The sequence below is a fragment of the Nicotiana tabacum genome, chromosome 23 (genome assembly GCF_000715075.1).
Source record: "Nicotiana tabacum cultivar K326 chromosome 23, ASM71507v2, whole genome shotgun sequence".
In the NCBI taxonomy this organism is placed as follows: Eukaryota; Viridiplantae; Streptophyta; class Magnoliopsida; order Solanales; family Solanaceae; genus Nicotiana; species Nicotiana tabacum.
In genome coordinates, this window is record NC_134102.1 from 18,704,514 (window position 1) to 18,731,748 (window position 27,235).

A 27,235-nucleotide genomic window follows, 5' to 3' on the forward strand; every position below is an offset into this window, starting at 1 on the left:
GGGGCATCATGTGTCGACTTGTGAGCATGGCTTTGGTTCAACCATGCAAGCAAGGGTCCGTTGGCTAAAGGTGCAGATGTGGGCGACACTGCACTACTTCGGAATGAAAGCATGCTGCAAGAGGGCTATGTATGGGCATGGCACGAAAGAGGCGCATGACAATGGCCAAGGGCTAAAGGTTGCCTTACTCGGGCGAGGCACGATCTAGTCGCGGATGCACTAGGCGAGTGTCAAGCTTGAGAATTGGGCTGTGCACGTGGGAGCGATGCTCAGTCTTGGGCTAAGGACAAGGCATGTCCTAAGCCAATCCCCCAGGGCGCGCATGAATTGTGATCCTAAGATGGAGCGCCATGACATGTCTAGGGCCAAGGGCCTAGGCATCTTACGGGCGGCACAGGTTGGGGCGAGCCTGCGGGCGAGCCCCATCGACAGGCACAGGATCGTGCTTGAGAAATTCTGGGACAGAAAGTAGGCTGGCCCGCGGTGAGGGGAGTCCGCAGGCACCGCACGGGCGAGCAGGTGCCGCTACCCAACGTGAGGATTCGGGCCCGTGACATAAGTCCCAAAGCCCCAACATATATATAATGCCTCAAATTTCGTCTTGTGAACACCCGCGAATAGCTTCTTACGTGCTTTTCTATACAGAAATTTCCCCAATTTCTTCTGCGAGAAAACAGGCAAAAGCAAATGAATGATAATTAACGAAAAATATATAACAGAAATTTAAAGAAAAAAATTCAGGAATGACGTTTTAATTCAATAGTGCATTGGTGATCAATGCACATTAATTTCCACTCCCCAATTAAAACCATACGTGCTACAGATTTACATTTTTTTTTATAGATCTGTCGCATGCATATTTGGGTTTTGCTTTTGGGTGCCTGTGGATTTTAGCAAAAAAAAATATTTTGCATAGGGATTTTTGATTCTCTTCGTGGTTATTGATCATGGCTCGTTTTAATGAAAATCCTTTTGCAGAAGAAGCTAATGTGAATCCATTTGCGGTATATACACATAAAATCTTATGCTCTTATTAGAAAATTTATGTTTGTTATTTGAAAAATATGATTTATATTGGTGGCGGAGCTAGAAATTCTATTAAGAGATTCAAGAAAATCCCAAAATGTCCTACCTGAGATTTGAACATGTATTAAAATTTTGTTTTTATACTATCTATATAGTATAACTTTCCGACCGTTGAATCCCCTTCTTTGCGTGTGGCTCTGCCGCTGATCAATGGCGGGGACGGAACTAGAGGAGCGGAAGGGATTCAAACCCCTTTCGCAGGAAAATCACACTGTATGTATGGGGTAAAATTTGTGTTTTTTCATGTATATATAAATAATAGATGTTGAACCCTTTGAAGGGGAGCCTCAGCATAATTGGTAAAGTTGTTGCCATGTGACCAAAAGGTCATGGGTTCGAGTCGTGGAAAAAATCTCTTGCAAAAATGCTAGGTAAAACTGCGTACAATAGACTCTTGTGGTCCGGCCCTCCCGCTAGCGCACCGGGCTCCCCTTTTATGTTGAACCCTTTGGTGGAAATCTTGCCTCCACCATAGGTCGATGGGGTTGTTGCATTTTTTTCTTTTTGGCATGTTAGAAACAATATAATTGCCCATAGAGAATATTAGGTTTGAATTATTTTTGTTCATTTTGTCCGGTTAACAGATCAGTTAATTGCATATTGGTATGTCATTACCTCTTGATGTTTTCTTGTTTAGTGTCATTCAATTGGAGAATGTAGTCAAATATTGAGAACGAGCTAGGATTTTTGTTGTTCTTAGGATTGTGAGCTCATTTAGTTACATTAAACTAGCTTCTTATGATTGCACATTGTAGAATTGACTTGATTTAATTGTGAGCTGTCCACCTTGCTTATTTATGCATTATTTTACTTACTAAAATGTTCAGAATACTGGAGGCGCTGCCCGTGGTTCAACAATTGATATTCCTCTTGATAGTGCAAAGGTGAGATAATTTTGACAATTTGAACTCTAAATATATCGCTTGTCACTTTGCCAGTGACCACAGTAATTCCGTGTACATTTGGAAACTAGAGTTGAATGATTTTTTACTTACATAACGATTCAGGATCTGAAGAAGAAGGAGAAGGAACTACAAGCTCGAGAGGCTGATCTGAGAAGAAGAGAACAAGTAGGTTTGCATAGCACTCTATGGTGGCTTCTTGTTATGCCTTTGCTTATCTTCCGTTAAGTAAACTATCCAAAGTTTTGTCAAATAGCTTTCTTCATCTAGAAGTTGTTTATCCTTTTAGAGATTTATACCTTAGTAGAAAATATAATGAACTCCTAGTACTTTTTTTATTACTATTATTTTTATTTTGGATAATATTGGCCTGAGATGGGTTTATATGGAGTAACATCATCAGTGCGGATTCATATAGCCAACATCAACTTGTTCAGGACTAAAGCGTAGTTGTTGTTGTTCTCTACTTTATGTAACTATTGCTATTTTAATATCTGGTTTACATAGAAGTTCTGTTTGAGCTTGAAGGATTAGATGTTTGTTGTGCAGAATTAATGCTATGACCGTATTTTGTAATTTAGGAATTTTATACGCTATTAATTTTCAGCTTTCTTGGTTTCTTATAGGAAGTGAAAAGGAGAGAAGAGGCCTTAGCAGGAGGTATTTCTCCACTGTGTATATATTACGTCGTTGTGTTGTTGAACTAAATCAAAAGTTTTCTTTTGTGAAAATTGATATCGTTTCTGTTCTCCCCTTGTTCTTTGGCAGCTGGTGTTGTTGTAGAGGAAAGGAATTGGCCACCATTCTGCCCTATCATTCATCATGATATTGCAAATGAAATCCCGATCCATTTACAAAGGATGCAGTATGTTGCATTTACTACATTGTTGGGTATGTTCGATTTAAAACCAGCTGTTACATCTTTTTGTTTACCCTCTGATTTACAGATGCTACTAATGCTTCTCAGTTCTCACATTACCAACTTTCTAGCAAGTCAACAACCTTTGATTTTACCTGGCTTACAGACCGATGTGCATATTAATAACTTCACTATGTTTTTATATAGTAGTCCAGCCACCGTCGGAAGATTACTGCATTAAAACAATTGGTCATATTGGTGCATGATCGACCTGGTTTTTGCCTTTTCCCGTGCCAATACTGTTGAAATTGTCAAAAGTCCCACATCGGTGGATGACAATTTTGAATGGGAATTTCACCCTATAAAAGGAGGCCTAATGTTTAGGATTTAAATACACCTCTCATTTGCCTTTTATCTTCTTAAGGCATTTGTATCTTCTCTCTTTAGTATTATTTCACTTGTAATTTTGGAGTGGAATAAAATATTGATTGTGTCCGAGGAAATAGGCAAAATTGGCCGAACCTCGTAAATTCTGGTGTTCTTTTATTGTTGTCTTATTGTCTTGTTTATTATTTAGTGGTTGTCATAATTTTTGGTATAGTAGTTGTGACTCATTCACACTATATACATTTGGCTTCCGCAACAATTGGTATCAGAGCCAAGGTACTGTCTAAGTATGCTCTGTGGTTGCAGCATAGTCTGATCTTCCACATCAGAAAAGATCTATCTTGGTAACTGAGTCAAGGTTCTGTCTGAGTATGCTCTGTGGTTGCAGCTTAGTAATCGTCTACCATCTGCTGCTATTGATGGCAAGACACCATTTGAAAAATGGTATGAAAAATCTGCTGTAGATTATGACTCCTTGCACGTGTTTGGCTCAATTGCATACTATCATGTGAAAGAGTCAAAATTGGATCCGAGAGCAAAGAAGGCTATATTTATGGGGATTACTTCTGGAGTCAAAGGATACCGCTTATGGTGTCCAGAGACAAGGAATATTATATTCAACAGAGATGTTACCTTTGATGAATCTGCCATAACAGATAAGGTGACAGTTGAAGATGTCAAACAAACTGCTGGTGCATCAAAGCAGGTGGAGTTTGAGGGAAAATTTATTTTTCCTACACAAAAAGCAGAGGAGGAAACTCATGAAGATTACCCTCTGGAAGAAGAGCCAGTAGAGAGGGAGATTCCAACTCAGGAACCTCGACAACAACTTGAATCAATAGCAACCAACAGGCCAAAAAGGACAATAACGAAACCTGTTCGTCTCATAGAGACGGTTGCTTGTGCAACCTCAATTGTAGCTGATGGTGTTCCTACCACTTATAAAGACGCAATCTAAAGTTCAGAAAAAGATAAGTGGAGGATTGCCATGAATGAAGAAATGCAGTCCCTTCATCAGAATCATACATGGAAATTGGCCAATCTCCCGAAGGGAAAGAAAACAATTGGGTGCAAATGGGTATTTGCAAAGAAAGAAGGATTTCCCAACCAAGAAGATGTTCGCTACAAAGCAAGATTGGTGGCCAAAGGATATACTCAGAAGGAGAAAATTGATTATAATGAAGTATTTTCTCCAGTTGTAAAACATTCCTCCATTAGAATTATGTTGGCTTTGGTAGCACAGTTGAATTTGGAACTAGTTCGGATGGATGTAAAAACTGCATTTTTACATGAAAACTTGGAGGAGGAAATCTACATGAATCAGCCAGAAGGATTCAAAGTTGCTGGAAAAGAAAATATGGTATGCAAACTTGAAAAATCGTTGTACGGATTGAAACAATCTTCTAGACAATAGTACAAGCGATTTGACAAGTTTATGTTGCGGCAAGGGTACAAGAGAAGCAAATACGATCATTGTGTATATTTGTGCAAACTTAATGATGGTTCCTTTGTATATCTTCTCCTATATGTTGATGATATGTTGATAACTTCCAAGAATTCGAAAGAAATTGATAAGTTGAAGATTCAACTGAAGGAGGAGTTCGAGATGAAGGATCTGGGTGAGGCAAAGAAAATTCTTGGCATGGAGATAATAAGAGATAGACGTTCAAAGAAACTCTGTTTATCTCAGAAAGAATATTTGAAGAGAGTACTACAGCGTTTTGGCATAGATAAGAAGACTAAGCCAATTAGTACGCCACTTGCTCCCCATTTTAAGCTAAGTACTACTATGTCGCCAAAGGATGAAACTGAACAGGAGTATATGTCAAGGGTACCATACGCAAATGCTGTTGGTAGCTTGATGTATGCAATGGTTTGTACGAGACCTGACACTTCACAAGCCGTTGGAGTTATTAGCAGATATATGCATAATCCAGGAAAGGAGCATTGGCAAGCTGTGAAATGGATTCTACGGTATATTCATAGTATTGTAGATGTTGGGTTAGTTTTTGAGCAGGAAGGCAATCGGTCTGTAGTTGGATATTGTGACTCAGATTTTGCGGGTGATCTGGACAAACGAAGGTCAACTACTTGTTATGTGTTTACTTTTGCAAAGGCACCAGTTAGTTGGAAGTCTACTTTGCAGTCAACAGTTGCTTTGTCTACAACAGAGGCAGAGTACATGGCTATTACAGAGGCTGTGAAGGAGGCAATTTGGCTTCAGGGGTTGCTAAAAGAGCTTGGTATTGAACAAAAAAATATTACAATTTTTTGTGATAGTCAAAGTGCTATTCAATTAGCGAAGAACCAAGTTTATCATGCAAGGACGAAGCACATTGATGTTCGGTATCATTTCGTACGAGAAATCATAGAAGAAGGCGGAGTCACGGTGAAGAAAATTCATGCTATGGAGAACCCTGTTGATATGCTGACAAAAGTGGTGACTGCGGTCAAATTTCAACATTGTTTGGATTTGATTAACATTGTTGAACACTAAAGATTGAAGATGAAGACACAACCAAAATTTGTTATTGAGAGAAAATTGAAGATGTGAAATTTTGACAAGGTGGAGATTTGTTGAAATTGTCAAAAGTCCCACATCAGTGGATGACAATTTTGAATGGGAATTTCACCCTATAAAAGGAGGCCTAATGTTTAGGATTTAAATACACATCTCATTTGCCTTTTATCTTCTTAAGGCATTTGTATCTTCTCTCTTTAGTATTATTTCACTTGTAATTTTGGAGTGGAATAAAATATTGATTGTGTCCGAAAAAGTAGGCAAAATTGGCGAACCTCGTAAATTCTGGTGTTCTTTTATTGTTGTTTTATTGTCTTGTTTATTATTTAGTGGTTGTCATAATTTTTGGTATAGTAGTTGTGACTCATTCACACTATATACATTTGGCTTCCGCAACAAATACGAGGTGTGAGGTTGGACCTTGGGCACCGTCTATGTTTTCTGATGCATAGGAATAATTGACCAAGTTGAAATGATCGATTTACATAGGTCGATGGGCCGGGCTGAGAATGAAGAACAAATGTGTGTTGTCATTCATTGAATCTTACAACTTTTACATAGTACAACAACTTTTGTTAGGATGATTTAGAACGAGCATTGGTGTTTCTTAAATTGTTGAATCAGACAATTCTCTTGAAATGGTTCATTTGGTTAATGCACTAGTGGGGTCTATTAACTTTGGACTCGGATAATCGCAGGTTTGGCGGGTTGTCTTCTATGGAATATTTTAGCAACAACCTTTGTTTGGATCAAAGGAGGAGGTTGCTGTTAAACTAATTGCTCAATCTTTTTAATCCTTCAATAAAAATTAACTATCTAACATAACTTTTTGTCATTATAGATCCCGGTGCTTGGTTTTTTGCTCTTATCTACTTATTCGGTATTCCATCAGCCTACTTCTTGTGGTATCGTCCTCTTTATCGTGCGATGAGGTACTGTTTTTGCGCTACCTCATTAAGGAACAAATCTTTATCACAGTCCTATGTTGCTGTGTTTTTTTTTTAAGACTATTTTACGATATCCCCTCTGTTTGCAGGACTGATAGCGCACTGAAGTTTGGCTGGTTTTTCTTATGTTATGCGGTGAACACAACATTTCCCCTTTTCTACTTTAGAGTTGCTTGTTAAGGACTGTTCTGAGTTTTTATTCATATATTGTAGATTCACATTGTATTCTGCGTCTTAGCTGCTGTGGCACCTCCATTCGTCTTCAGGGGGCATTCATTAACGTAAGTTTTTTTTTTCCCGGTTTTAGAAAAAGCAATATGTGATGATACAATGAGTTTCCAGGATACGAAAGTTATTGCAGTTATACCTTTTGAGCATTTTTTCCCTTTTTAATTTATTATTTGAAGTAATGTCTTGAGTTAAATGTATATGTTTCAAGTATTCCTTTATATATGCGTCGATATAATGTGGCTTACTCTTTTTTACATTCCTTTGTCTAACAGTGGTTTCTTGAATGCAATTGATCTTATAGGCTGGAATTCCATAATCGGGGTAAGGTTATCTTAGATTTTTCTAACATTTCATTAGGATCTATGTTATGCGGACTCTCCAAAATATTGCCGCACCCGTGTCGGATCCTCCAAAAATACATTATTTTTGGAGGATCCGACATGCACCCGGCAACATTTTCGGAGAGTTCAAGCAACATAGATTAGGACTAATCTATACTAGAGGTACTCTATATTCATATTATTGTCTTCTGAACATGGGTTCAGATTAATATCAACTGCAGAAATCAACAAATTCTAACCATGTTAGAATAAATTGATGAGTAATTCTTTTGTCACAAAAGCGGAAATATTGCTTTTTGCCTCAAAAAGAGATTAAACCTTGCTTTTACTTGCAGATATTCTTCTTCATTGGTGCTGCATTCTTCTCTGTTGAATCGTTGATCAGCATATGGGTTATTCAGGTTTAGTTATCTGCCCCTTTGTAATTGCTTCTACTAGTGCTCTAACGGAGACAGATTTATGATTTAAACTTTATAGGTTAAACATGTAAAGCTCTTAGCACTGAACACATTCTAGCTTTGAAATTATGCTCCCAAAATTTATTACAGTCAGACCTCTCAATAACATCATTACATAACATTCATTCACTATAAAAATCAAGTTTTTTATGAAACCAATTTTTAAGCTATATTATAATATATGCTCTCTGTAACAGCACTTTGCTATAAAAGCCAATAAAATCCGGAACAAATGAGGCTGTTATAGAAATGCTTAACTGTATTTATTAAAACGATAATGGTTATTCATATATGTCTATGTTCTATGTAGAATATTAGATTTGGTTGAACGCATACGCCTGTATAGGCTCATTCGTCTCTGCTCTTACCCTAACATCTTTCATTATCTTCAATATGCAATATGCAGCAAGTGTTCATGTATTTCCGAGGAAGTGGCAAAGCCGCGGAAATGAAGAAACAGGCTGCAAGATCAACAATTAACGCGGCAATATAAACTAACATTTGGGGAGTGAAGGCGTACGCGCAGTTTTGGACTTTGGCCTGTTGTATTCTTTCATTCTTTCTTCTCACACCTTAGCTAGATAAGCTTTTGCAGATGTGACTACTCAAGTACATATATAGTGATGTCCCTTGCCTTTGGCTATACTAGTGTATCGTTAATCCTTTAAAATCAAGAATACTCTTCACCAAACTAATATTTAATGAATACCCGTTTATAGGGAGTTTTCTTCATACTACAGGAGCAGAGTTGTACGAATATAGAGAATCATCAAAATGTTTGATTTTTAGTTTCTGGAATGTTTGTGTATTATGCAAACTCATTGTGATCCGAGCGGAAGCGAGCCTTGGAGCAACGGTAAAGTTGTCTTCGTGTGATCTATAGGTCACAAGTTCAAGCCATGAAATCAGTCACTGATGCTTGCATCAGGGTACGCTGCCTACGTCACACTCTTTCAGGGTGCCGCCCTTCTCCGACCCTGCATGAATGCGGATACTTCGTGCACCGGCTGTCCCTTTCATTGTCATGGGAGTACAGGAACAATTTGGTGTCAATCAACAAGATGGATTGCCATAAACAGTCGGCATTCTCTTGTATGACACAAAATTATTAAATGGACAGAGATTAAAGGTATTGGATTTTCTTGCGTGTTGACATTGTTTCAAGTCATACCAAGAGTGGATTACAATCAGATCTTATATATTTCCAATTTTTGGCACCTGCTTTATGAAATACTTGAATTAGTTGAATAATAAACCATACATGCTTGAGATTACTTTAGACTTGTTCTAGTAAACCATGCAAAATAAGACAATGAGAGTTGAACTCGCACCTATTTTGTGTGAAACTCAACAGTACCGCTAGACTTTAGGGATCGTTTGGTTTGAGGACAAATTATGCTGGGATTAGTTATATTGCGATTAGCTATACTCTGATTGATTATGCTGTGATTAGTTATCCCAGTATTATTTCTTATTGACTATTTGGTATGTTGTATTAATCATGAGATTATCAATTTTACTGCTTATTCTGGGATTACAACTCCACCATCTGGCAGGTATAAGTTATCTCGATACTATTCTTAGAGCCCGTTTGGATTGACTTAAGAAAGTAGATTTTTACCAGAAATAACTTGTAAGCCAAAAAGCACTAAGTTGGGGTTGCCCAACTTATTGCTTTTGGCTTGTTTTAAGCGGGTTTTAACTTATTTTAACCACCTTTTGACTTTGCCAAACACTAAAAAAGCTAAAAAAGAGCTTTAAAGCTTATTTGACCAGCTTAAAGGCCAATCCAAACACCCTCTTAGTGATGACCCAAAATATCATCTTTAAATTTAATAAGTAATTTTGTATTCTAAGATCTCGAAAAGTACCATTTATTTATTCCTCGACTTGCGTGCGCAGCACCTAAAATTTTCCGGAAAGTTTTCATGTGAAAAATGTATTAAAATGTGAAATAGAACTTTAAAACTCAACTGAGTTGATTTTGGTCAATATTTTTAGCAGACGGGCCCGGATCAGTATTTTGACAGTTCTGGTAGCTCTGTATCGTGATTTGGGACTTGGGCGTATGCCCGTAATTTAATTTGGAGGTCCCTAGTTGAAGTTATGACCATTTAACGGAACTAGCAATTTAAAGGCTAAAGATTTCCAAGTTTGACCACGGGGTTGACTTTTTGATATCAGAGGCGGAATCCGATTCTGGAAATTTGAACAGTTCGATTATGTCATTTATGACTTGTGTGTCAAATTTGAAGTCATTCCGGATTCATTTAATATGTTTTGGCACGAGATTTTGCAAATTGAAAAATTTAAAACTCAAAGTTTGAATCGGGTGTGAATTATAATTTCAGCGTTGTTTGACATGATACGAGACCCCGAGTAAGTCCATATTATGTTATTGGACTTGTTGGTATAGTCGTACGGGGTCCTGAGTACCCCGAGAGTGATACGGATTGAAATTGGATCAAGAATTGAACTTAAGCAAAATCTGAATTTTTCCTTCTCTTGTAATCGCACCTGCGGATTTTTTACCGCAGGTGCAAGCTCGCATAAGCGAGCCTTCGATCGCAGAAGCGTCCGGGCATGGCTTGGCAAAAATTCGCAGGTGCGGAAACCTGCACGCACCCGCGTGTCCGCAGAAGCGGACACAATAATCGCATAAGCGAAAGCAGCGCAGGTGCGCATTTTTCCTCCGCAGGTGTGAGGCCTCACCTGGCAGCCCTATTTTGCAGATGCGAGATTTTTCTCGCAGATGCGAGCTCGCATGTGCGAGCCCAGGCACCGCAGGTGCCGAAATGCCTCGGCAGTGTATATATCGAAGAGTCCGATATTATTTTCATATTTTGGTCGTTTTGAGCTCGGTTAAGGCGAAGTTTTGGGTGATTTTCACGAAAAACATTGGGGTAAGTGTTTCTTATCCTATATTGATTATATTTCATAATTCCATACTCGTTTATATCATGAATCCGTGAATTTATGGAACAAAAATCTATTTTTTCTAAAATATTCCAAAAACGAGAAATTTAGATTTGAAGGTCCATTTGATATCGGAATTGGATAATTTTTGTATGGTTGAACTCGTAGCAGAACGGGTGTTAGGATTTCGCGAGTTTTTAAAGGATTTGAGATGTGGGTCCCACTGTCGAATATTTTGATAAATTTCGAATTTTTATCCGGAAAATTAGTAAATTCATATGGAATTAATTCCTATGATTCATATTGAGTATATTGAATTATTTGTGAATAGATTTGAACTTTCGGAGATAAATTTAAAAGGGAAAGATGTGGTTGAGTAATTGATTGAAATTTGCAAAGCCAGCTAAGTGTCGTGGTTAACCTTGATTTGAGGGAATAGAACCCTTAAATTATTTGTTATGTGAATTGCATGTGAACGACGTATAGGCGAGGTGACGAGTGTCTATACGTCGTCAAATTAATTGTTTGCCTGCTTACTTGAAAGTTCATAAATTATTTTAAATCATAAATTAATTATTATAATAATTATTTCTCTCATATTTTTTGTCAAATATTAATTCTTGAATTCCTGCATTAATTATTACATGCTATTTGAATTATGTGTTTTAATTGTTATTTGACATTTAGCATAATAAATATTAAACTAACTAATTTCTCTATGATTTTCATAATAAATTGTTATTTGTCACTATTTGGTTCATAAATAAATTATAATTATTGTGTGCCTTGATACTTAATAATTTCTCATTGGACGTGGTATTTATTAGAGTAAGTTTTATTATATTTATGAGTTATTTAAAATTATATTGGGGGAACGGGTTGCGCGCCGCAACGGAAATGAAAGTGTATATATATATTGGGGGATAGGATTGCACGCGCAATAGACTTATTTAAAAGTCAATATTGGGGGATCGGATTGCACGCCGCAATAGACTTATTTAAAAGTCAATATTGGGGGATCGGATTGCACGCCACAATAGACTTATTTAAAAGTCTATATATGTACTTGATTGAAATAAATATATAACAGAATTGAATGTGAATATATTGTGAGAGCGGGTTGCACGCTGCAACAGAATTGAATATGAATATATTATGAGAGCGGGTTGCACGCTGCAATAGAATTGGTTAAAATAATAATGGATTATGACTGTTGAGTTGGCTTCAATTGTTATAAATGAGTTACCTGATTTATTTCTATTATTTGTTGTTGTTATTAATATTGCGTACATGTTAATGTAAGTGAACCGCCTTAGCCTCGTCACTACTTCGTCGAGGTTAGGCTCAGCACTTACCAGTACATGGGGTCGGTTGTACTGATACTACACTCTGCATTTCTTGTGAAGATTTTGGAGTTGGCCCCAGCGGCGTACCATAAACTTGCTCGGATTTCAGCTACCAGAGGAGACTTGAGGTATAACTACATGGCGTCCGCAGTTCTAAAGTCCCCATCTATTTTACTTTAGCTGTGTGCTTATTTTCAGATAGCTTTATTTTATTCGGACCTTTATTTGTATTTATTCTAGAAGCTCATGCACTTATGACACCAATTCTGGGATGGTATTTAGACACCGTTATTTTTATGGATAATTTCACTATATTTCAAACTTTGCTTCCACTTTTATTTCCTTGATTATTAATAATTTAAAAATTGGTTAATTTTATTCTAACGTTGGCTTACCTAGCAAGTGAAATGTTAGGCGCCACCACGGTCCGAATGAGGGAATTTTGGGTCGTGATACTTGGTATCAGAGCACTAGGTTACATAGGTATCACGAGTCACGAGCAAGCTTAATAGAGTCTGAAAGATTGGTACGGAGACTTCTGTACTTATCTCTTAGAGGCTATGAAGTTTAGGAACAATATCACTTCTTGCTTATTTTGTCGTGTGATTTTATTCTATCATCGATGATTGAACTATTCTACTCTTATTCTCTCGCAGATGGTGAGAACATGTAATACCTCTACCGATTGACAGGGACCAAAAACCCCGGTGGCAACTATGGCCAGGGGTAGAGGTCGAGGCTGAGGTCGTGCTAGAGGCCGAGGTATAGCTCAGTCCAGAGCTCGAGCAGCTGCACCTGTTGTAGAACCTCAGATGGAATTTCAGGAGGAGGTTCCAGTTCAGAATGTACCAGCTGGACCAGTTCAGGTCTCGGAAGGATTCATAGCTACTCAAGTGCTTCAGGACGCTATAGTTCGTTTGGTGAGTCTTATGGAGGGCGTGGCCCAGAATGGTACATTTTCAGTGGCACCAACCGTCTCACAGGTTGGGGAGGAGCACAAACTCCCACTACTCCCACTCCGGAGTAGATGGCTCCCCAGAATCAGGCTCCAACAGCCCCGCCAATTGGGGTAGTTCAGCCAATTATTGTGGCACAGACCGGTGATAGGCCCGCAATGTATTTTGAGGCCTTATTGAGACTGGATAAGTTTACCAAGCTCTTTTTAATTCACTTTAGTGGTACACCTTCCGAGGACCCACAAGATTGTCTTGAATACTGCCATGAGGTGCTGCGGAACTTGGGTATAGTTGAGACCAATGGGATTGATTTTGTTGTATTTCAGATGACGGGTTCCGCCAAGAGGTGGTGGAGAGATTATATATTGACCCGACCAGTCGGATCGCCTGCACTTATATGGGAGCAGTTCTCTCAGCTATTTCTGGAAAAGTTCCTCCCTATCATACTGAGAGAGGAATTCCACAAGCAATTTGAGTGTCTACAGTAGGGCAGTATGACTGTTACTCAGTATGCGTCCCGTTTTGTAGATTTGGCCCGTCATGCTCTCCTTTTACTACCTATGAAGGGAGAGAGAATGAGGAGGTTTATTGAGGGACTCACTCACCCTATCAGACTTCAGATGGCCAAGGAGACCGAAAGTGAGATTTCTTTTCAGGCGGCTGCTAATGTTGTAAGGAGGATCGAGATGGTTCTTGCACGGGAGAGAGGGCAGAGGTCTGATAAGAGGCCTCGTCAGTTCGATGGTTTCAGTGGTGCCTCGTCTGGAGGCAGAGGTAATTTTGGTAGGGGTCATCCTCCCATACCTTTTTCATTCAGCACTTCATGTATCTCCCGGTGCTTCACGGAGTCACGGTCCTATTATGCCTTACTCTGGGCAGCCAGCATTCAGTGCACATTCAGCTCCTATCAGTGCATCACCACTCCAGAGTTACTACAGCGGTTATTCGGCCCATTTGGGTCAGCTTCAGCTTCAACAGCCACGACATCATGATGGGTGTTATGAGTGTGAAAACATTGGTCACATCCGGAGGTATTGCCCTAGATTGGTGAGTAACAGATCTCGGCAAGATTCTCGTGCCATCATACTGGCACCGGTTGCTTCACTGCATGTTCAGCCAGCTAGAGGTAGAGGTCAGGCAGTTAGAGGTGGAGGTCAGGCTATTAGAAGTGGAGGCCATCCAGTTAGAGGCCGTCCCAGGGATGCAATTCAGAGTGGTGGGGCCCAGCCCCGATTTTATGCTTTTCCAGCTAGGCCGGAGGCCGAGTCATCTCATGATGTGATCACAGGTATTATTCCAGTTTGCCATAGAGATGCTTCAGTTATATTTGATCCAGGGTCTACTTATTCCTATGTGTCCTCCTATTTTGCTTTATATTTGGTTGTGCCTTGTGATTCTCCGAGTGCTTCTGTGTGTGTATCTACACCGGTGGGAGACTCTGTTGTAGTAAATCATGTCTATCATTCGTGTGTGATTACTATTGGTAATCGTGAGACTAGTGTGGATCTTCTACTTCTTGATATAGTAGATTTTGATGCCATATTGGGTATGGATTGGTTGTCCCCTTATCATGCTATATTGGATTGTCATGCCAAGACAATGGCCCTAGTTATGCCGGGGTTACCTTGGTTAAAGTGGAAAGGAACTCGTGATCATTCTGCTAGCAAGGTTATTTCTTATATGAAAGCTCGGCGTATGGTAGAGAAAGGATGTTTATCCTATTTGGCTTATATTCGCGATCCCAGTGCGGATGTTCCTTCTATGGACTCAGTACCAATTGTTCATGAATTTCCAGAAGTATTTCCTGCAGTTTTGCCGAGGATGCCACCCGACAGAGATATTGACTTCTGTATTGATTTGGCTCCGAGCACTCAGCCCATTTCTAATTCCACCACACCGTATGGCCCCGCCAGAGTTGAAAGAATTGAAAGAGCAGTTACAAGACTTGCTTGATCAGGGATTCATTAGACCCAGTGTCTCACCCTGAGGTGCACTAGTATTATTTGTAAAGAAGAAAGATGGCTCCATGCGGATGTGTATAGATTATCGGCAGTTGAACAAGGCCACTATCAAAAACAAATATCCGCTGCCAAGAATTGATAACTTATTTGATCAGCTTCAGGGTGCAAAGGTATTTTCGAAGATCGATTTGAGGTTTGGTTACCATCAGTTGAAGATTAGGGCATCTGATGTCCCTAAAACAGCTTTTCGAACTCGGTATGGGCATTACGAATTCCTAGTGATGTCATTTGGGTTGACAAATGCCCCAACAACATTTATGGATTTGATGAATCGGGTGTTCAAGTCTTATTTGGATTCTTTTGTGGTTGTATTCATTGATGATATCTTGATTTACTTCAGCAGTCGAGAGGAACATGAGTAGCATCTTCGAAGTGTGCTTCACACCTTGAAGAATAATCAGTTATATGCCAAGTTTTCAAAATGTAAGTTTTGGTTAGACTTAGTTGCCTTTTTGGGGCATGTTGTATCGGCAAAAGGCATAAAGGTGGATCCTAAGAAGATTGAGGTTGTTTAGAATTGGCCTAGACCTACTTCAGTTACAGAGATCCGGAGTTTCCTAGGTTTACCAGGTTATTATCGTCGGTTCGTGGAAGGGTTTTCATCTATAGCAAGCCCATTGACCAGATTGACCCAGAAAGGTGTCCCATTCAGATGGTCAGACGAGTGTGAGTTGAGCTTTCAAAAGCTCAAGACCGCTTTGACTACGGCGTCAGTATTGGTATTACCCACAGGTTCAGGATCGTATACGGTATATTGTGACGTATCTCACATTGGGCTTGGTATAGTATTAATGCAAGATGGCAAGGTAATTGCATATGCGTTGCGGTAGTTGAAAGTTCACGAGAAAAAGCCATTGTTCATGCGCTGAAGATTTGGAGGCATTACCTCTACGGTGTCTTGTGTAAGGTATTTACTGATCATCATAGCCTTCAGTATCTGTTCAAACAAAAGGATCTTAATTTGAGACAGAGAAGATGGTTGGAGTTGTTAAAAGACTATGATATCACCATTTTGTATCACCGTGGAAAGGCCAATGCGGTGGCCGATGCTTTGAGTAGAAAGGCTGTGAGTATGGGCAATCTTGCGTATATTCCGGTTGGTGAGAGGCCATTAGCTGCAGATGTTCAGGCTTTGGCTAATCAGTTCGTGAGGTTAGATGTTTCGAAACCCAGTTGGGTTCTAGCTTGCACAGTCGCTCGGTCTTCTTTATATGAGCGCATCAGAGAGAGGCAGTATGATGATCCTCATTTACTTGTCCTTAAGGACACGGTGCGACAAGGTGATGCCAAACAAGTTGTTGTGGGGGAAGATGGGGTTCTGCGAATTCAAGGTCATATTTGTGTGCCTAATGTGGATGGGCTTCGTGAATTAATTCTTGAAGAAGCACATAGTTTCAGGTATTCTATTCATCCAGGTACCGCCAAAATGTATCAAGATTTTTGGCAACATTTTTGGTGGAGGAAAATGAAAAAGGATATAGTTGCATATGTAGCTCGGTGTCTGAATTGTCAACAAGTTAAGTACGAGCATCAGAGACCTGGTGGTTTGCTTCAGAAATTAGAAATTCCTAAGTGGAAGTGGGAGCGTATCACTATGGATTTTGTTGTTGGGCTCCCACGGACTCAGAAAAAAATTGACGCAGTTTGGGTCATTGTGGACAGATTGACCAAGTCAGCACATTTCATTCTAGTGGTAGTTACCTATTCTTCAGAGAGGTTAGCTGAAATTTACATTCGTGAGATTGTCCGCCTTTACGGTGTGCCCGTGTCTATTATTTCAGATCGAGGTACACACTTTACCTCACATTTCTGGAGGACTGCACAATGTGAGTCAGGCACGCGGGTGGAGTTGAGTACAACATTTCATCCACAGACAGACGGACAGTCAGAGCGCACTATTCGGATATTGAAAGATATGCTCCGTGCTTGTGTTATAGACTTTGGAGGTTCATGGGATCATTTCTTACCACTTGCGGAGTTTGCTTATAATAATAGCTACCAGTCGAGCATTCAGATGGCTCCATATGAGGCATTATACGGAAGGCAATGCCGATCGCCAGTTGGTTGGTTTGAACCGGGAGACACTCGGTTGTTGGGTACCGATTTGGTACATGATGCCTTGGATAAGGTCAAGATTATTCAGGATCGACTTCGCACAGCTCAGTCTAGGCAAAAGAGTTATGCTGACCGTAAAGTTTGTGATGTTGCATTCATGGTTGGAGAAATAATATTGCTCTGGGTTTCACCTATGAAAGGTGTAATGAGGTTCGGAAAGAAAGGCAAGTTGAGCCCTAGGTATATCGGACCCTTTGAAATTCTTGAAAGGGTGGGTGAAGTAGCCTACAGTCTTGCACTACCACCTAGTTTATCAGCGGTTCATCCGGTGTTCCATGTTTCTATGCTCCGAAAATATCATGATGATCCGTCCCATGTGTTAGATTTCAGCTCAGTCCAATTGGACAAAGATTTGACTTACGAGGAGGAGCCGGTGGTTATTCTAGCCCGGCAGGTCCGACAGTTGAGGTCTAAGAGTTATCCTTCAGTTCGGATGCAATGGAGAGGTCAGCCGGTAGAGGCATCTACCTGGGAGTCCGAGTCGGACATGCGGAGTAAATATCCACACTTATTCACCAGCTCAGGTGTTTTTTTAACTCCGTTCGAGGACGAACATTTATTTTAGAGGTGGAGAATGTGATGACCCATAATATCATCTTTAAATTTAATAAGTAATTCTGTATTCTAAGACCTCAAAAAGCATCATTTATCATTTCTCGACTTACGTGCGTAATTCGTAAAATTTTTCGGAAAGTTTTCATGTGAAAAATGGATTAAAATGTGAAATAGAGCTTTAAAACTCAACTAAGTTGACTTTGGTCAACATTTTTAGCAAATAGACCCGGATCAGTATTTTAACAATTTTAGTAGCTCCGTATCGTGATTTGGGACTTGGGCGTATGCCCGGAATTTAATTTGGAGGTCCCTAGCTCAAGTTATGACCATTTAACGGAACTAGCAATTTAAAGGCTAAAGATTTCTAAGTTTGACCACGGATCGACTTTTTGATATTGGAGCCGAAATCTGATTCTAGAAATTTGAACAGCTCTGTTATGTCATTTATGACTTGTGTGCCAAATTTGAAGTCATTCCGGATTCATTTAATAAGTTTTGGCATGAGATTTGCAATTTGAAAAGATTAAAACTCAAAGTTTGAATCAAGGCGTGAATTGTAATTTCAGCGTTGTTTGACGTGATACGAAACCCCGAGTAAGTCCGTATTATGTTATTGGACTTGTTGGTATAGACGTACGGGGTCCCGAGTACCCAGAGAGTAATACAGATTGAAATCGGATCAAGAATTGGACTTAAGCAAAATCTGAATTTTTCCTTCTGTTGTAATCGCACCTGCGGATTTTTGACCGCAAGTGCGAGCTCGCATAAGCGAGCCTTCGATCGCAGATGCGCTCAGGCGTGGTTGGGAAAACGTCCGCAGGTGCGGAAACCTGCACGCACCCGCACGTCCGCAGAAGCGGACACAATAATCGCAGAAGCGAAGGCAACGCAGGTGCGCATTTTTCATCCGCAGGTGCGATGCCTCACCTAGCAGCCCCATTTCGCAGATGCGAGCCCAGGCATCGCAAGTGCGGAAATGTCTGGGCAGTGTATATATCGAAGAGTCCGATATTATTTTCACATTTTGGTCGTTTTGAGCTCGGTTTAGGCGAATGTTTGGGCGATTTTCACGGAAAAACATCAGGGTAAGTGATCCTTATCATATATTGATTATATTTCATGATTCCATACTCGTTTATATCATGAATCCGTGAATTTATGGAAGAAAAATCAGATTTTTCTAAAATCTTTCAAAAATAAGAAATTTAGATTTAAAGCTCCATTTGATATCGGAATTGGATAATTTTTGTATGGTTGAACTCATAGCGGAACGGATGTTCGAATTTCGTGAGTTTTTCCGAGATTTGAGACGTGGGTCCCAATGTCGAATATTTTAATAAATTTTAGATTTTTATCCGGAAAATTAGTAAATTCATATGGAATTAATTTCTATGATTCGTATTGAGTATATTGAATTGTTTGTGAATAGATTTGAAGCTTTCAGAGATAAATTTAAAAGGAAAAGATGTGGTTGAGTAATTGATTGAAATTCGCAAAGCGAGCTAAGTGTCGTGGTTAACCTTGACTTGAGAGAATAAAACCCTTAAATTATTTGTTATGTGAATTGCATGTTAACGACGTATAGGCGAGGCGACGAGTGTCTATACGTCGTCAAATTAATTGTTTGCCTGCTTACTTGAAAAATCATAAATTATTTTAAATCATAAATTAATTATTATAATAATTATTTCTCTCCTATTCTTTGTCAAATATTAATTCTTGAATTCCTGCATTAATTATTACATGCTATTTGAATTCTGTGTTTTGATTGTTATTTGACATTTAACATATTAAATATTAAACTACCTAATTTCTATATGATTTTCATAATAAGTTATTATTTGTCATTGTTTGGTTCATAAATAAATTATAATTATTGTGTGCCTTGATGCTTAATAATTTCTCATTGGACGTGGTATTTATTGGAGTAAGTTTTATTACATTTATGAGTTGTTTAAAATTATATCGGGGGAACGAGTTGCACGCCGCAACGAAAATGAAAGTATATATATATATTGGGGGATCGGATTGTATGCCGCAATAGACTTATTTAAAAGTCAATATTGAGGGATCAGATTGCACGCCGCAACAGACTTATTTAAAAGTATATATACTTGATTGAAATAAATATATAACAGAATTGAATGTGAATATATTGTGAGAGCGGGTTGCACGCTGCAACATAATTGGTTGAAATAATAATGGATTATGATTGTTGAGTTGGCTTCAATTATTATAAATGAGTTGCCTGATTTATTTTTATTATTTATTGTTGTTATTAATATTGCGTACATGTTAATGTAAGTGAACCGCCTTAGCCCCGTCACTATTTCGTCGAGGTTAGGCTCAGCACTTACCAGTACATGAGGTCAGTTGTACTGATACTACACTCTGCACTTCTTGTGGAGATTTTGGAGTTGGTCCCAGCGGCGTACCATAGACTTACTCGGATTTCAGCTACCAGAGGAGACTCGAGGTATAACTACATGGCGTCCGCAGTTCTGAAATCTCCGTCTATTTTACTTTAGCTGTGTGCTTATTTCCAGACAGCTTTATTTTATTCAGACCTTTATTTGTATTTATTCTAGAAGCTCGTGCACTTGTGACACCAATTCTGGGATGATATTTAGACACTGTTATTTTGATGGATTATTTCACTATATTTCAAACTTTGCTTCCGCTTTTGTTTCCTTGATTATTAATAATTTAAAAATTATTTAAAAAATAATTAATATTATTCTAACGTTGGCTTGCCTAGCAAGTGAAATGTTAGGTGCCATCACGATCCGAATGAGGGAATTTCGGATCGTGACACTTAATCCTGGGACAACTTATCCAGGATTAATAACCAAATAAGGAATACAACGGTACTAAATTATTATCGCAGGATTATTTTTGCTTATGCATCATACCAACTACTCCTAGGTGGTGATAGTATGTTGAAGTAATGTTGTATAATAAACTGTTTGTGGGTAGCTTTGTATACTATAGTGTACTTTAGTGCTTATAATCAGCGGCGGATACACCTTTCGGCAAGCGTTGTCACGTGACACCGCTTCGCCGAAATTTTTATTAAATATGTTTATATAGATAGTATACAAAATAAAAATATTAGGTATAAAATGACACCGTTTTTCATTATAATAATTTATTCATTCATTTATTTTCTCAAATTTTGACACCGCCTTATCAAAAATTCTGCGTACGCCCTGCTTATAATAATGCTTATGAATAAGTATGAGTAGTTAAATTTGCAAAATATTCTTCACTAACTTTAGATTAGTGGCTTCAAGCCCCTTGCTTTTTCGGGGATAAGTTATTTAAGAATGCAAATGAGTTCCTTTCTGGGAAATAACAAGAGTAATATAGCAAGGTCTGTTGATACCACATCGATATAACCTTAAAAACAAAGACTTGAGATGCAGAATAAAACAAGAGGCCCATGCATTGTGTTAAGCATACCTTTCTCGGCCTTTTGGCTAAGATCAAGTGTAGTATCTGTTCTTATCAGTTTAATATCTGATATGTGGGCTATTAGCTCACACGATATTAACTCAATTTTTTAAGGGAAAGGCTCATCAAGGTAGCTTGCTGCCTGTGCCTTTGCGTGTCGCCCTGGTCTTGCACTATTGCTTGGGTCCGGCGCACCCCACCAAATCAAGTTTAAATGTTTAATGTTCAAGTTGGCTTAACAAGATGAAGAAAATTTTAGTTTAGAAGGATGAATTTGTAACTATGAAATAGAAATCTTTGGCATGTATATAGATGAGCTCCCTCATCTTCCTGCTGTTGTGTAATGCACGTAATGGAAGAGTAGTCCAACATTTGATGTTCTGGCCTTTGGCTGTACCTAATGTCGTGTTATTCTTTTTAGCGTCATGTAGTATTTTAACCATACTACAGGAACATAGTAATATGAATCAACAAAATGACATTTTGGGTGTGTTTGGTAGGAAGGAAAATGAAGTACCAGGCTACACCTTAGCTACATTTCCCTTTACCGGGATTACCCTCCCATGAGCTAAGCTAGACAGAGCGGTCCCATTTATGGGGGTAAATTTCACAAATAACTACGAATGTTTTTTTATCAAAGTCATATAACTATGTTATTTCACACAAAAATCATAGTGATCGAAAAATATAATTTTTCAGTAGTATTTTCTTATTTTGTGGTTTTTTAATTTTTATTTTTTCAATCTAATAAATAATAATTCAATTAAAACCGGGATGACCCAATCCGACCTGATCCACCCGTCCCAATACTTATATATATAAATTAAAATAATACTAAAAGTAAATAGTAAATCCTTCAAAACATGATGATACTTCTATCTTTTATTTTTCTTTTCAAGATTTTTATTAAAATTGATAATATTTTTATTTCAAGTGCTCTCTAATTATACCTTTTATTTCTTTGATTTTTTGTCAGAATCTCATGCATTCTGAACTAAGTTTCTTATGGGGAAGAATTCACTTTTAGTATTATTTTTTAACTTACGTATATGGGTATTGGGTCAGGCTGGGTTGAGTCATTCTTATTTTAAGGAAAAAATATAAAATTAACCGGCCGGCCGAAACTAATTACATTTGCTAGCCTATATATATATTATCAACTATTATTTTTGGGAGCGACTAAAAATATACTCATATTTCTCCTATTATTATTGGATGATCATTTATTAGACTGAAAATAAAAATAAAAATAAAAATAAACGTAAAATAAGAAAATACTATCAGAAAATTTGTTTTTTCCGACCACTATAATTTTCGTGTGAATTAGTGAAACTTTTATGATTTTTGTGTGAGAAGAGACAAAGTTATATGACTTTGATGAAAAAAAGTCATAGTTATATGATTTTTGTGTGAGAAAATAAAATTATATGGCTTTGATGAAAAAAAGTCATAGTTATATGACCATTTGTGAAATTTACCCTCAAATCAATACGTTCTAAGAAGTAAGATTGAAATATCAATCTATCGAGATTATTGATCTCATACCAAATCCCATCAATAGAATCATTTTTCCGAGAAAATACAAGACATCTAAATCATACAAGTAAATAGAATTGACATTGTTTCAAGTCATACCAAGAGTGCATTACAATTAAATCTTACATATTTCCAATGTTTGGCACCTGCTTTATGAAATACTTGGATAATAAACTGTACATTTTTTAGATTACTTAAGACAGTGAGAATTGAACTCACATATATTGTGTTTGAAACTCACTGATACCACTATACTATAAGGGTTGATAGTGTGTTGAAGGTTATGTTGTATAATAAACTGTTTGTGGGTAGCTTTCTATATTATAGTGTACTTTAGTGGTTTTAACTCAGATTAATTTTTTCCCAAGTGTCTTTGTCAAGCTAATCTACAAGTTTATTTTGAAAGGTACGTTGTGTATTATCAAGCTATTATCATTTTAACCTTTTAGTTAGCTTTTCAGTTGGCAAATACTTGTAAATACTATTGAAACCTTGTTCTATGATCCTTCCTTTATACTTTACTACTTGGATAAATAGTTAATTAATTCCGGCATATTAATATTTTTCTGGAGAATATCCAACAATAGTTTAATACTTAGGAGTAAGCATGAACAATCGAATTCCCAAAATATTCTTCAATAACTTTAGGATAAGTTATTTAAGAAAGCAAAGGAACTAAGAAGTGTAATAGTTTAGTACGGTTTGTCAATCCCAAATCGATAGAAACTGAAACACAGAGAGTTGAGAAGCATTATAGAAGCAGAGGCCCGAGTACAAAGTAAAGCATACCTTTCTCGGCCTTTTGGCTAAGATCAAGTGTAGTATCTGTTCTTATCAGTTTAATATCTGATATGTGGGCTATCAGCTCACACGATATTAACTCAATTTTTTAAGGGAAAGGCTCATCAAGGTAGCTTGCTGCTTGGGCCTTCGTGCGTCGCTCTGGTCTTGCACCATTGCTTGGGCCTGGCGCACCCCACCAAATCAAGTTTAAATATTTTTTGTTCAAGCTTGGTTAACAAGATGAAGAAACTTTTAGTTTAGAAGGTTGAATATGTAATTAGGTAATGGAAATCTTAGTGTCTACAATGTGTGTTTGTGTTTGCTTTATGCGCTAATTTTGCTTGGAGCACCAAAGGCGGATTCGAATTTGAAAGTGGTTTAAGGTACCAATTATATATATATATATATATATATGTATGTATGTATGTATGTATGTTATTTAAGATATGTATACATATATTTTTTCGATGTTACTGGGGGCCAGTGACCCCCTACCCTAAGGGTAGGTCCGCTTATGTGGAGCACAAGTACATGTTCACGTCGGTTAATTGGAGGGTGGATTACAATACGTAGTTTGGTCGAGAAAAACATATAATATCTTATTGTTTTGCAATTTTTTGCAAAAAATAATAACTTTATACATACTTGAATAATAAACCATACATGCTTGAGGTTACTTAAGACATATTTTGGTAACACGTGCAAGAATTAAGCTCGCGCTTGAAGGTCTTTTGATCAGGGACGGGGGAAGAGGGAAAGAGAACAGTAAGAATTGAACTCACACCTATTGTCTTTGAAACTCACAGGCTTTGACATGGAGGAGACATTTTAGTTTGGTTTATCATAAACTCATCCTTTTTTAAACTTTCAAGTTCCAATTGAAACAGTGAGTCACAAATAAGTACTCTTTACTAATTTAAGGTTTGTGTTTAAAGCCAATTTCTATTTCTGGGACAAGTTATTTAAGAGATATATGGTATTGTTAACTCTTCAAAAGATACAAAAGAAGGGGAAGAGTAATACTATTATATTAAGGTTCATCAATCCCACATTGCTAGAAAAAAGAAACAGAGGGTTGAGACGCTTTATAAAAGAAGAGGCCCATGCACATTCTCGGCCTTTTGGCTAAGATAAAGTGTAATATATGTTCTTATCAGTTTAATATCTGATATGTGAGTCATCAACTCACACGATATTAACTCAATTTTTTAAGGGAAAGGTTCATCAAGGTAGCTTGCTGCCTGGGCCTTCGCGCGCGTCGCCCTGGTCTTGCACTATTGCTTGGGCCTGGCGCACCCCATCAAATCTAAGTTTAAATATTTTATGTTTGTGTGTAGTTGAGAAGGATTATTATGTAAGAGATAGAATTTTGTCAGCTAGTTGGTTTGTTTCAAGTCAAATCGAGAGTGGATTCTTATTGTCGTAGTTTGGTCGAATAAAACATGTAAAATCGGAGTAGCATTTATTTCTAGTGTATTTTGTATTATATACCGTCAAACATATCTATAACAGCTGTTATAAATGACATATATTATAACATAATATAAAAGATGGGTCCTGAAAAAACTTAACTTTTATAATTAATCATTATTATATATGGATGTTGTTATAGAGTGTCTGTAATAACTTATTATGCGGGAAAAATAAACCTTCTTGAAGGTTAATATATTATTATAAAGCACAAATTTTTTATGCTAAATATTGAATGATTAATATATTCTCCAAACATTGATCGACTTTTATCCAAGAGCCATATCAGACAAAGAGCTAATTATTGAAAATAGATGATTTTAATTTCTCATGGTTTAAATTTAATTTAAAATCAGAGTTGAATTTGTAATGGACCATTCTGATAGCCTGCTTGAATTTCTATTCATCTAATAGTTGGACCATATATTATATTAATACAGGAACACGTGTATTAAGACATTTTTCTTAGCAATATCAACTATATTAGATAATGTTTTGCAGTTTTTTCTTATCTATGGAATTAGTTTGGAAGAACAATCCCTATAAATAACCTTAAACCTTACGATATTAAATGAGTAATTAAGGTATCAGTTATTCTAAAAGGATCACACAATGTTGATGGACCAACATAGCCCAAAATTTTGGATCGACCTTCATTCCATGTTAGATAAAATTGTAATAGTCCACTACACCTTGCCTAAAATTTAGGATTTGAATTCAAATAAATAAGTTACATTCCGTACTGCAATACGTAGCACTCTGAAATCAAGTACAAATTTATTTGTCACTCTTATTTTTCTAGGATTTTTTGCCATCTATCTATATATTATTAAAAGGAAGGAAGTCTACCCTAGGATTATGATAAGTAAAACGTAGAAGAAAGACATGTAGTAGTTTTAGGACAAATTAGTTAGCACAGTTAATAATTAGTTACTCTTTTTGAATATATATATATATATATTATTAAAAGGAAGGAAGTCTAGCCTAAGATTATGATAAATAAAGCGTAGAAGAAATACATGTAGTAGTTTTAGGACAAATTAGTTAGCATAGTTAATAATTAGTTACTCTTTTTGAATTTGAATTAAAAATAATTAAACATCTATATATTTTTAAGGAAACTATTATAAAAAAGGAGAATATATAAATAAATAACTACAGCGTAGAGATATATAAAGTTATAAGACTAATTTATGGAACACTCCAAAAATTTGAACTAGGTGTGGACATGTTAAATGAGTATTAATGTGATATTTTAGACATGTGAAGTCTCATCGGGATGAGTATGGATAAAAATAGTTGTTTTGGAATCAAGACGGAGAGTGTGGTGCATAAGATTCGATAAAATCGACTAAATTTATGGAAAATTCGTCTTATATTAGAATTTCGTGAAAATCTGTAGAATTTGAAAAAACGTAAAACATGAAAGTTGTATCCCTTTGAAATAGCTTTCCAACGATATATTGTGGAGCCCGAACATATTTCTAAGCAAAATTGTATGTGCGTTTTACTAGACAGTGCGCAGTATGCGCGTCCGGATGGTTCCGTGTGTGGCCGCTGCCTCTGATGCGCGTTCAGGTGTGCGGTTGGGCCTTCACTGTCGGGGGGGGGGGGGGAATCCGGGAGGTTATTTTAAAAGCCCTACTTTGTCCCTTACACTCCAAAACAAAAAAACTTGCTCTAGAAATGGAAGCTCTCAAGAACCTAACTCCTCAAAGGACCCTCCATCATCCAAGGTAAGTTCTAATGATGATTGTAAGTTAATTTCAATTCCTCAACACCTTATTAACATGGGTAACCCTTCAAATCATTAGATATTCGATATGGACATCAGTTTTGAGAGACGAAACCCTTAAACTGAAATTCAAGAGGATTGAACGTCAAAAGGTAATATCTTCACCCTCTAAATGATTATAGCATTGGATTAATGATTAAAGACTCTAGTTCATGAGATAAGTTGATAGGTTTGATAGAAAAACATGAACAGTTATAGGTTTGGGTTGTTGATTATTGATTATTGGTTAAAGGTGTTATCTATCTTATGTGTGATGAAGAATGATATTGATTATAAGAATTTGAAATTTTAATATTATCTAGGAGCAAGAGAATGGGTTGATGGGCGTAGAAATGCCCTTAATAAGGACTATGAAGTTTTATGCCCACCAAATATTTGATAAAATACCTAAGTGACCAAAACATGAGTATTATTGCTAATATGGAATCCCTTTGACTTGTATTGCTATAGATTAAAGTTGAACAGGTTGGCGGATGTTGTATTATGCTCAAGAGCAGAAAATTAAAGTATGTGAGGCTAACTCTCTATGTTTAGGAATGTTTATGATTCTCCCTACA

The 27,235-nt window shown here is 37.4% G+C and overlaps 1 protein-coding gene and 3 non-coding genes across 4 annotated transcripts; all 4 read left to right on the plus strand.

The window, feature by feature from the left end:
* The first annotated feature begins 740 nt into the window (after nucleotides 1-740).
* Nucleotides 741-8,427, plus strand: LOC107799639 (secretory carrier-associated membrane protein 1-like). Its single transcript, XM_075246996.1, has 12 exons — nucleotides 741-1,004; nucleotides 1,914-1,970; nucleotides 2,094-2,156; nucleotides 2,615-2,648; nucleotides 2,757-2,879; nucleotides 6,454-6,516; nucleotides 6,597-6,687; nucleotides 6,792-6,837; nucleotides 6,916-6,983; nucleotides 7,206-7,254; nucleotides 7,610-7,675; nucleotides 8,139-8,427. Exons 1-12 carry the CDS (start codon nucleotides 948-950, stop codon nucleotides 8,223-8,225), a joined length of 804 nt encoding a protein of 267 aa, XP_075103097.1. The 5' UTR covers nucleotides 741-947; the 3' UTR covers nucleotides 8,226-8,427.
* A 12,672-nt stretch (nucleotides 8,428-21,099) lies between these two features.
* Nucleotides 21,100-21,294, plus strand: LOC142177657 (U2 spliceosomal RNA). Its single transcript, XR_012706230.1, has one exon. It is a non-coding gene; the product is annotated as a U2 spliceosomal RNA (small nuclear RNA).
* Nucleotides 21,295-23,415: 2,121 nt separating this feature from the next.
* LOC142177661 (U2 spliceosomal RNA) lies at nucleotides 23,416-23,610 on the plus strand. Its single transcript, XR_012706234.1, has one exon. It is a non-coding gene; the product is annotated as a U2 spliceosomal RNA (small nuclear RNA).
* A 908-nt stretch (nucleotides 23,611-24,518) lies between these two features.
* On the plus strand, nucleotides 24,519-24,714 carry LOC142177667 (U2 spliceosomal RNA). The gene has a single exon (XR_012706240.1). It is a non-coding gene; the product is annotated as a U2 spliceosomal RNA (small nuclear RNA).
* Nucleotides 24,715-27,235: the final 2,521 nt, after the last annotated feature.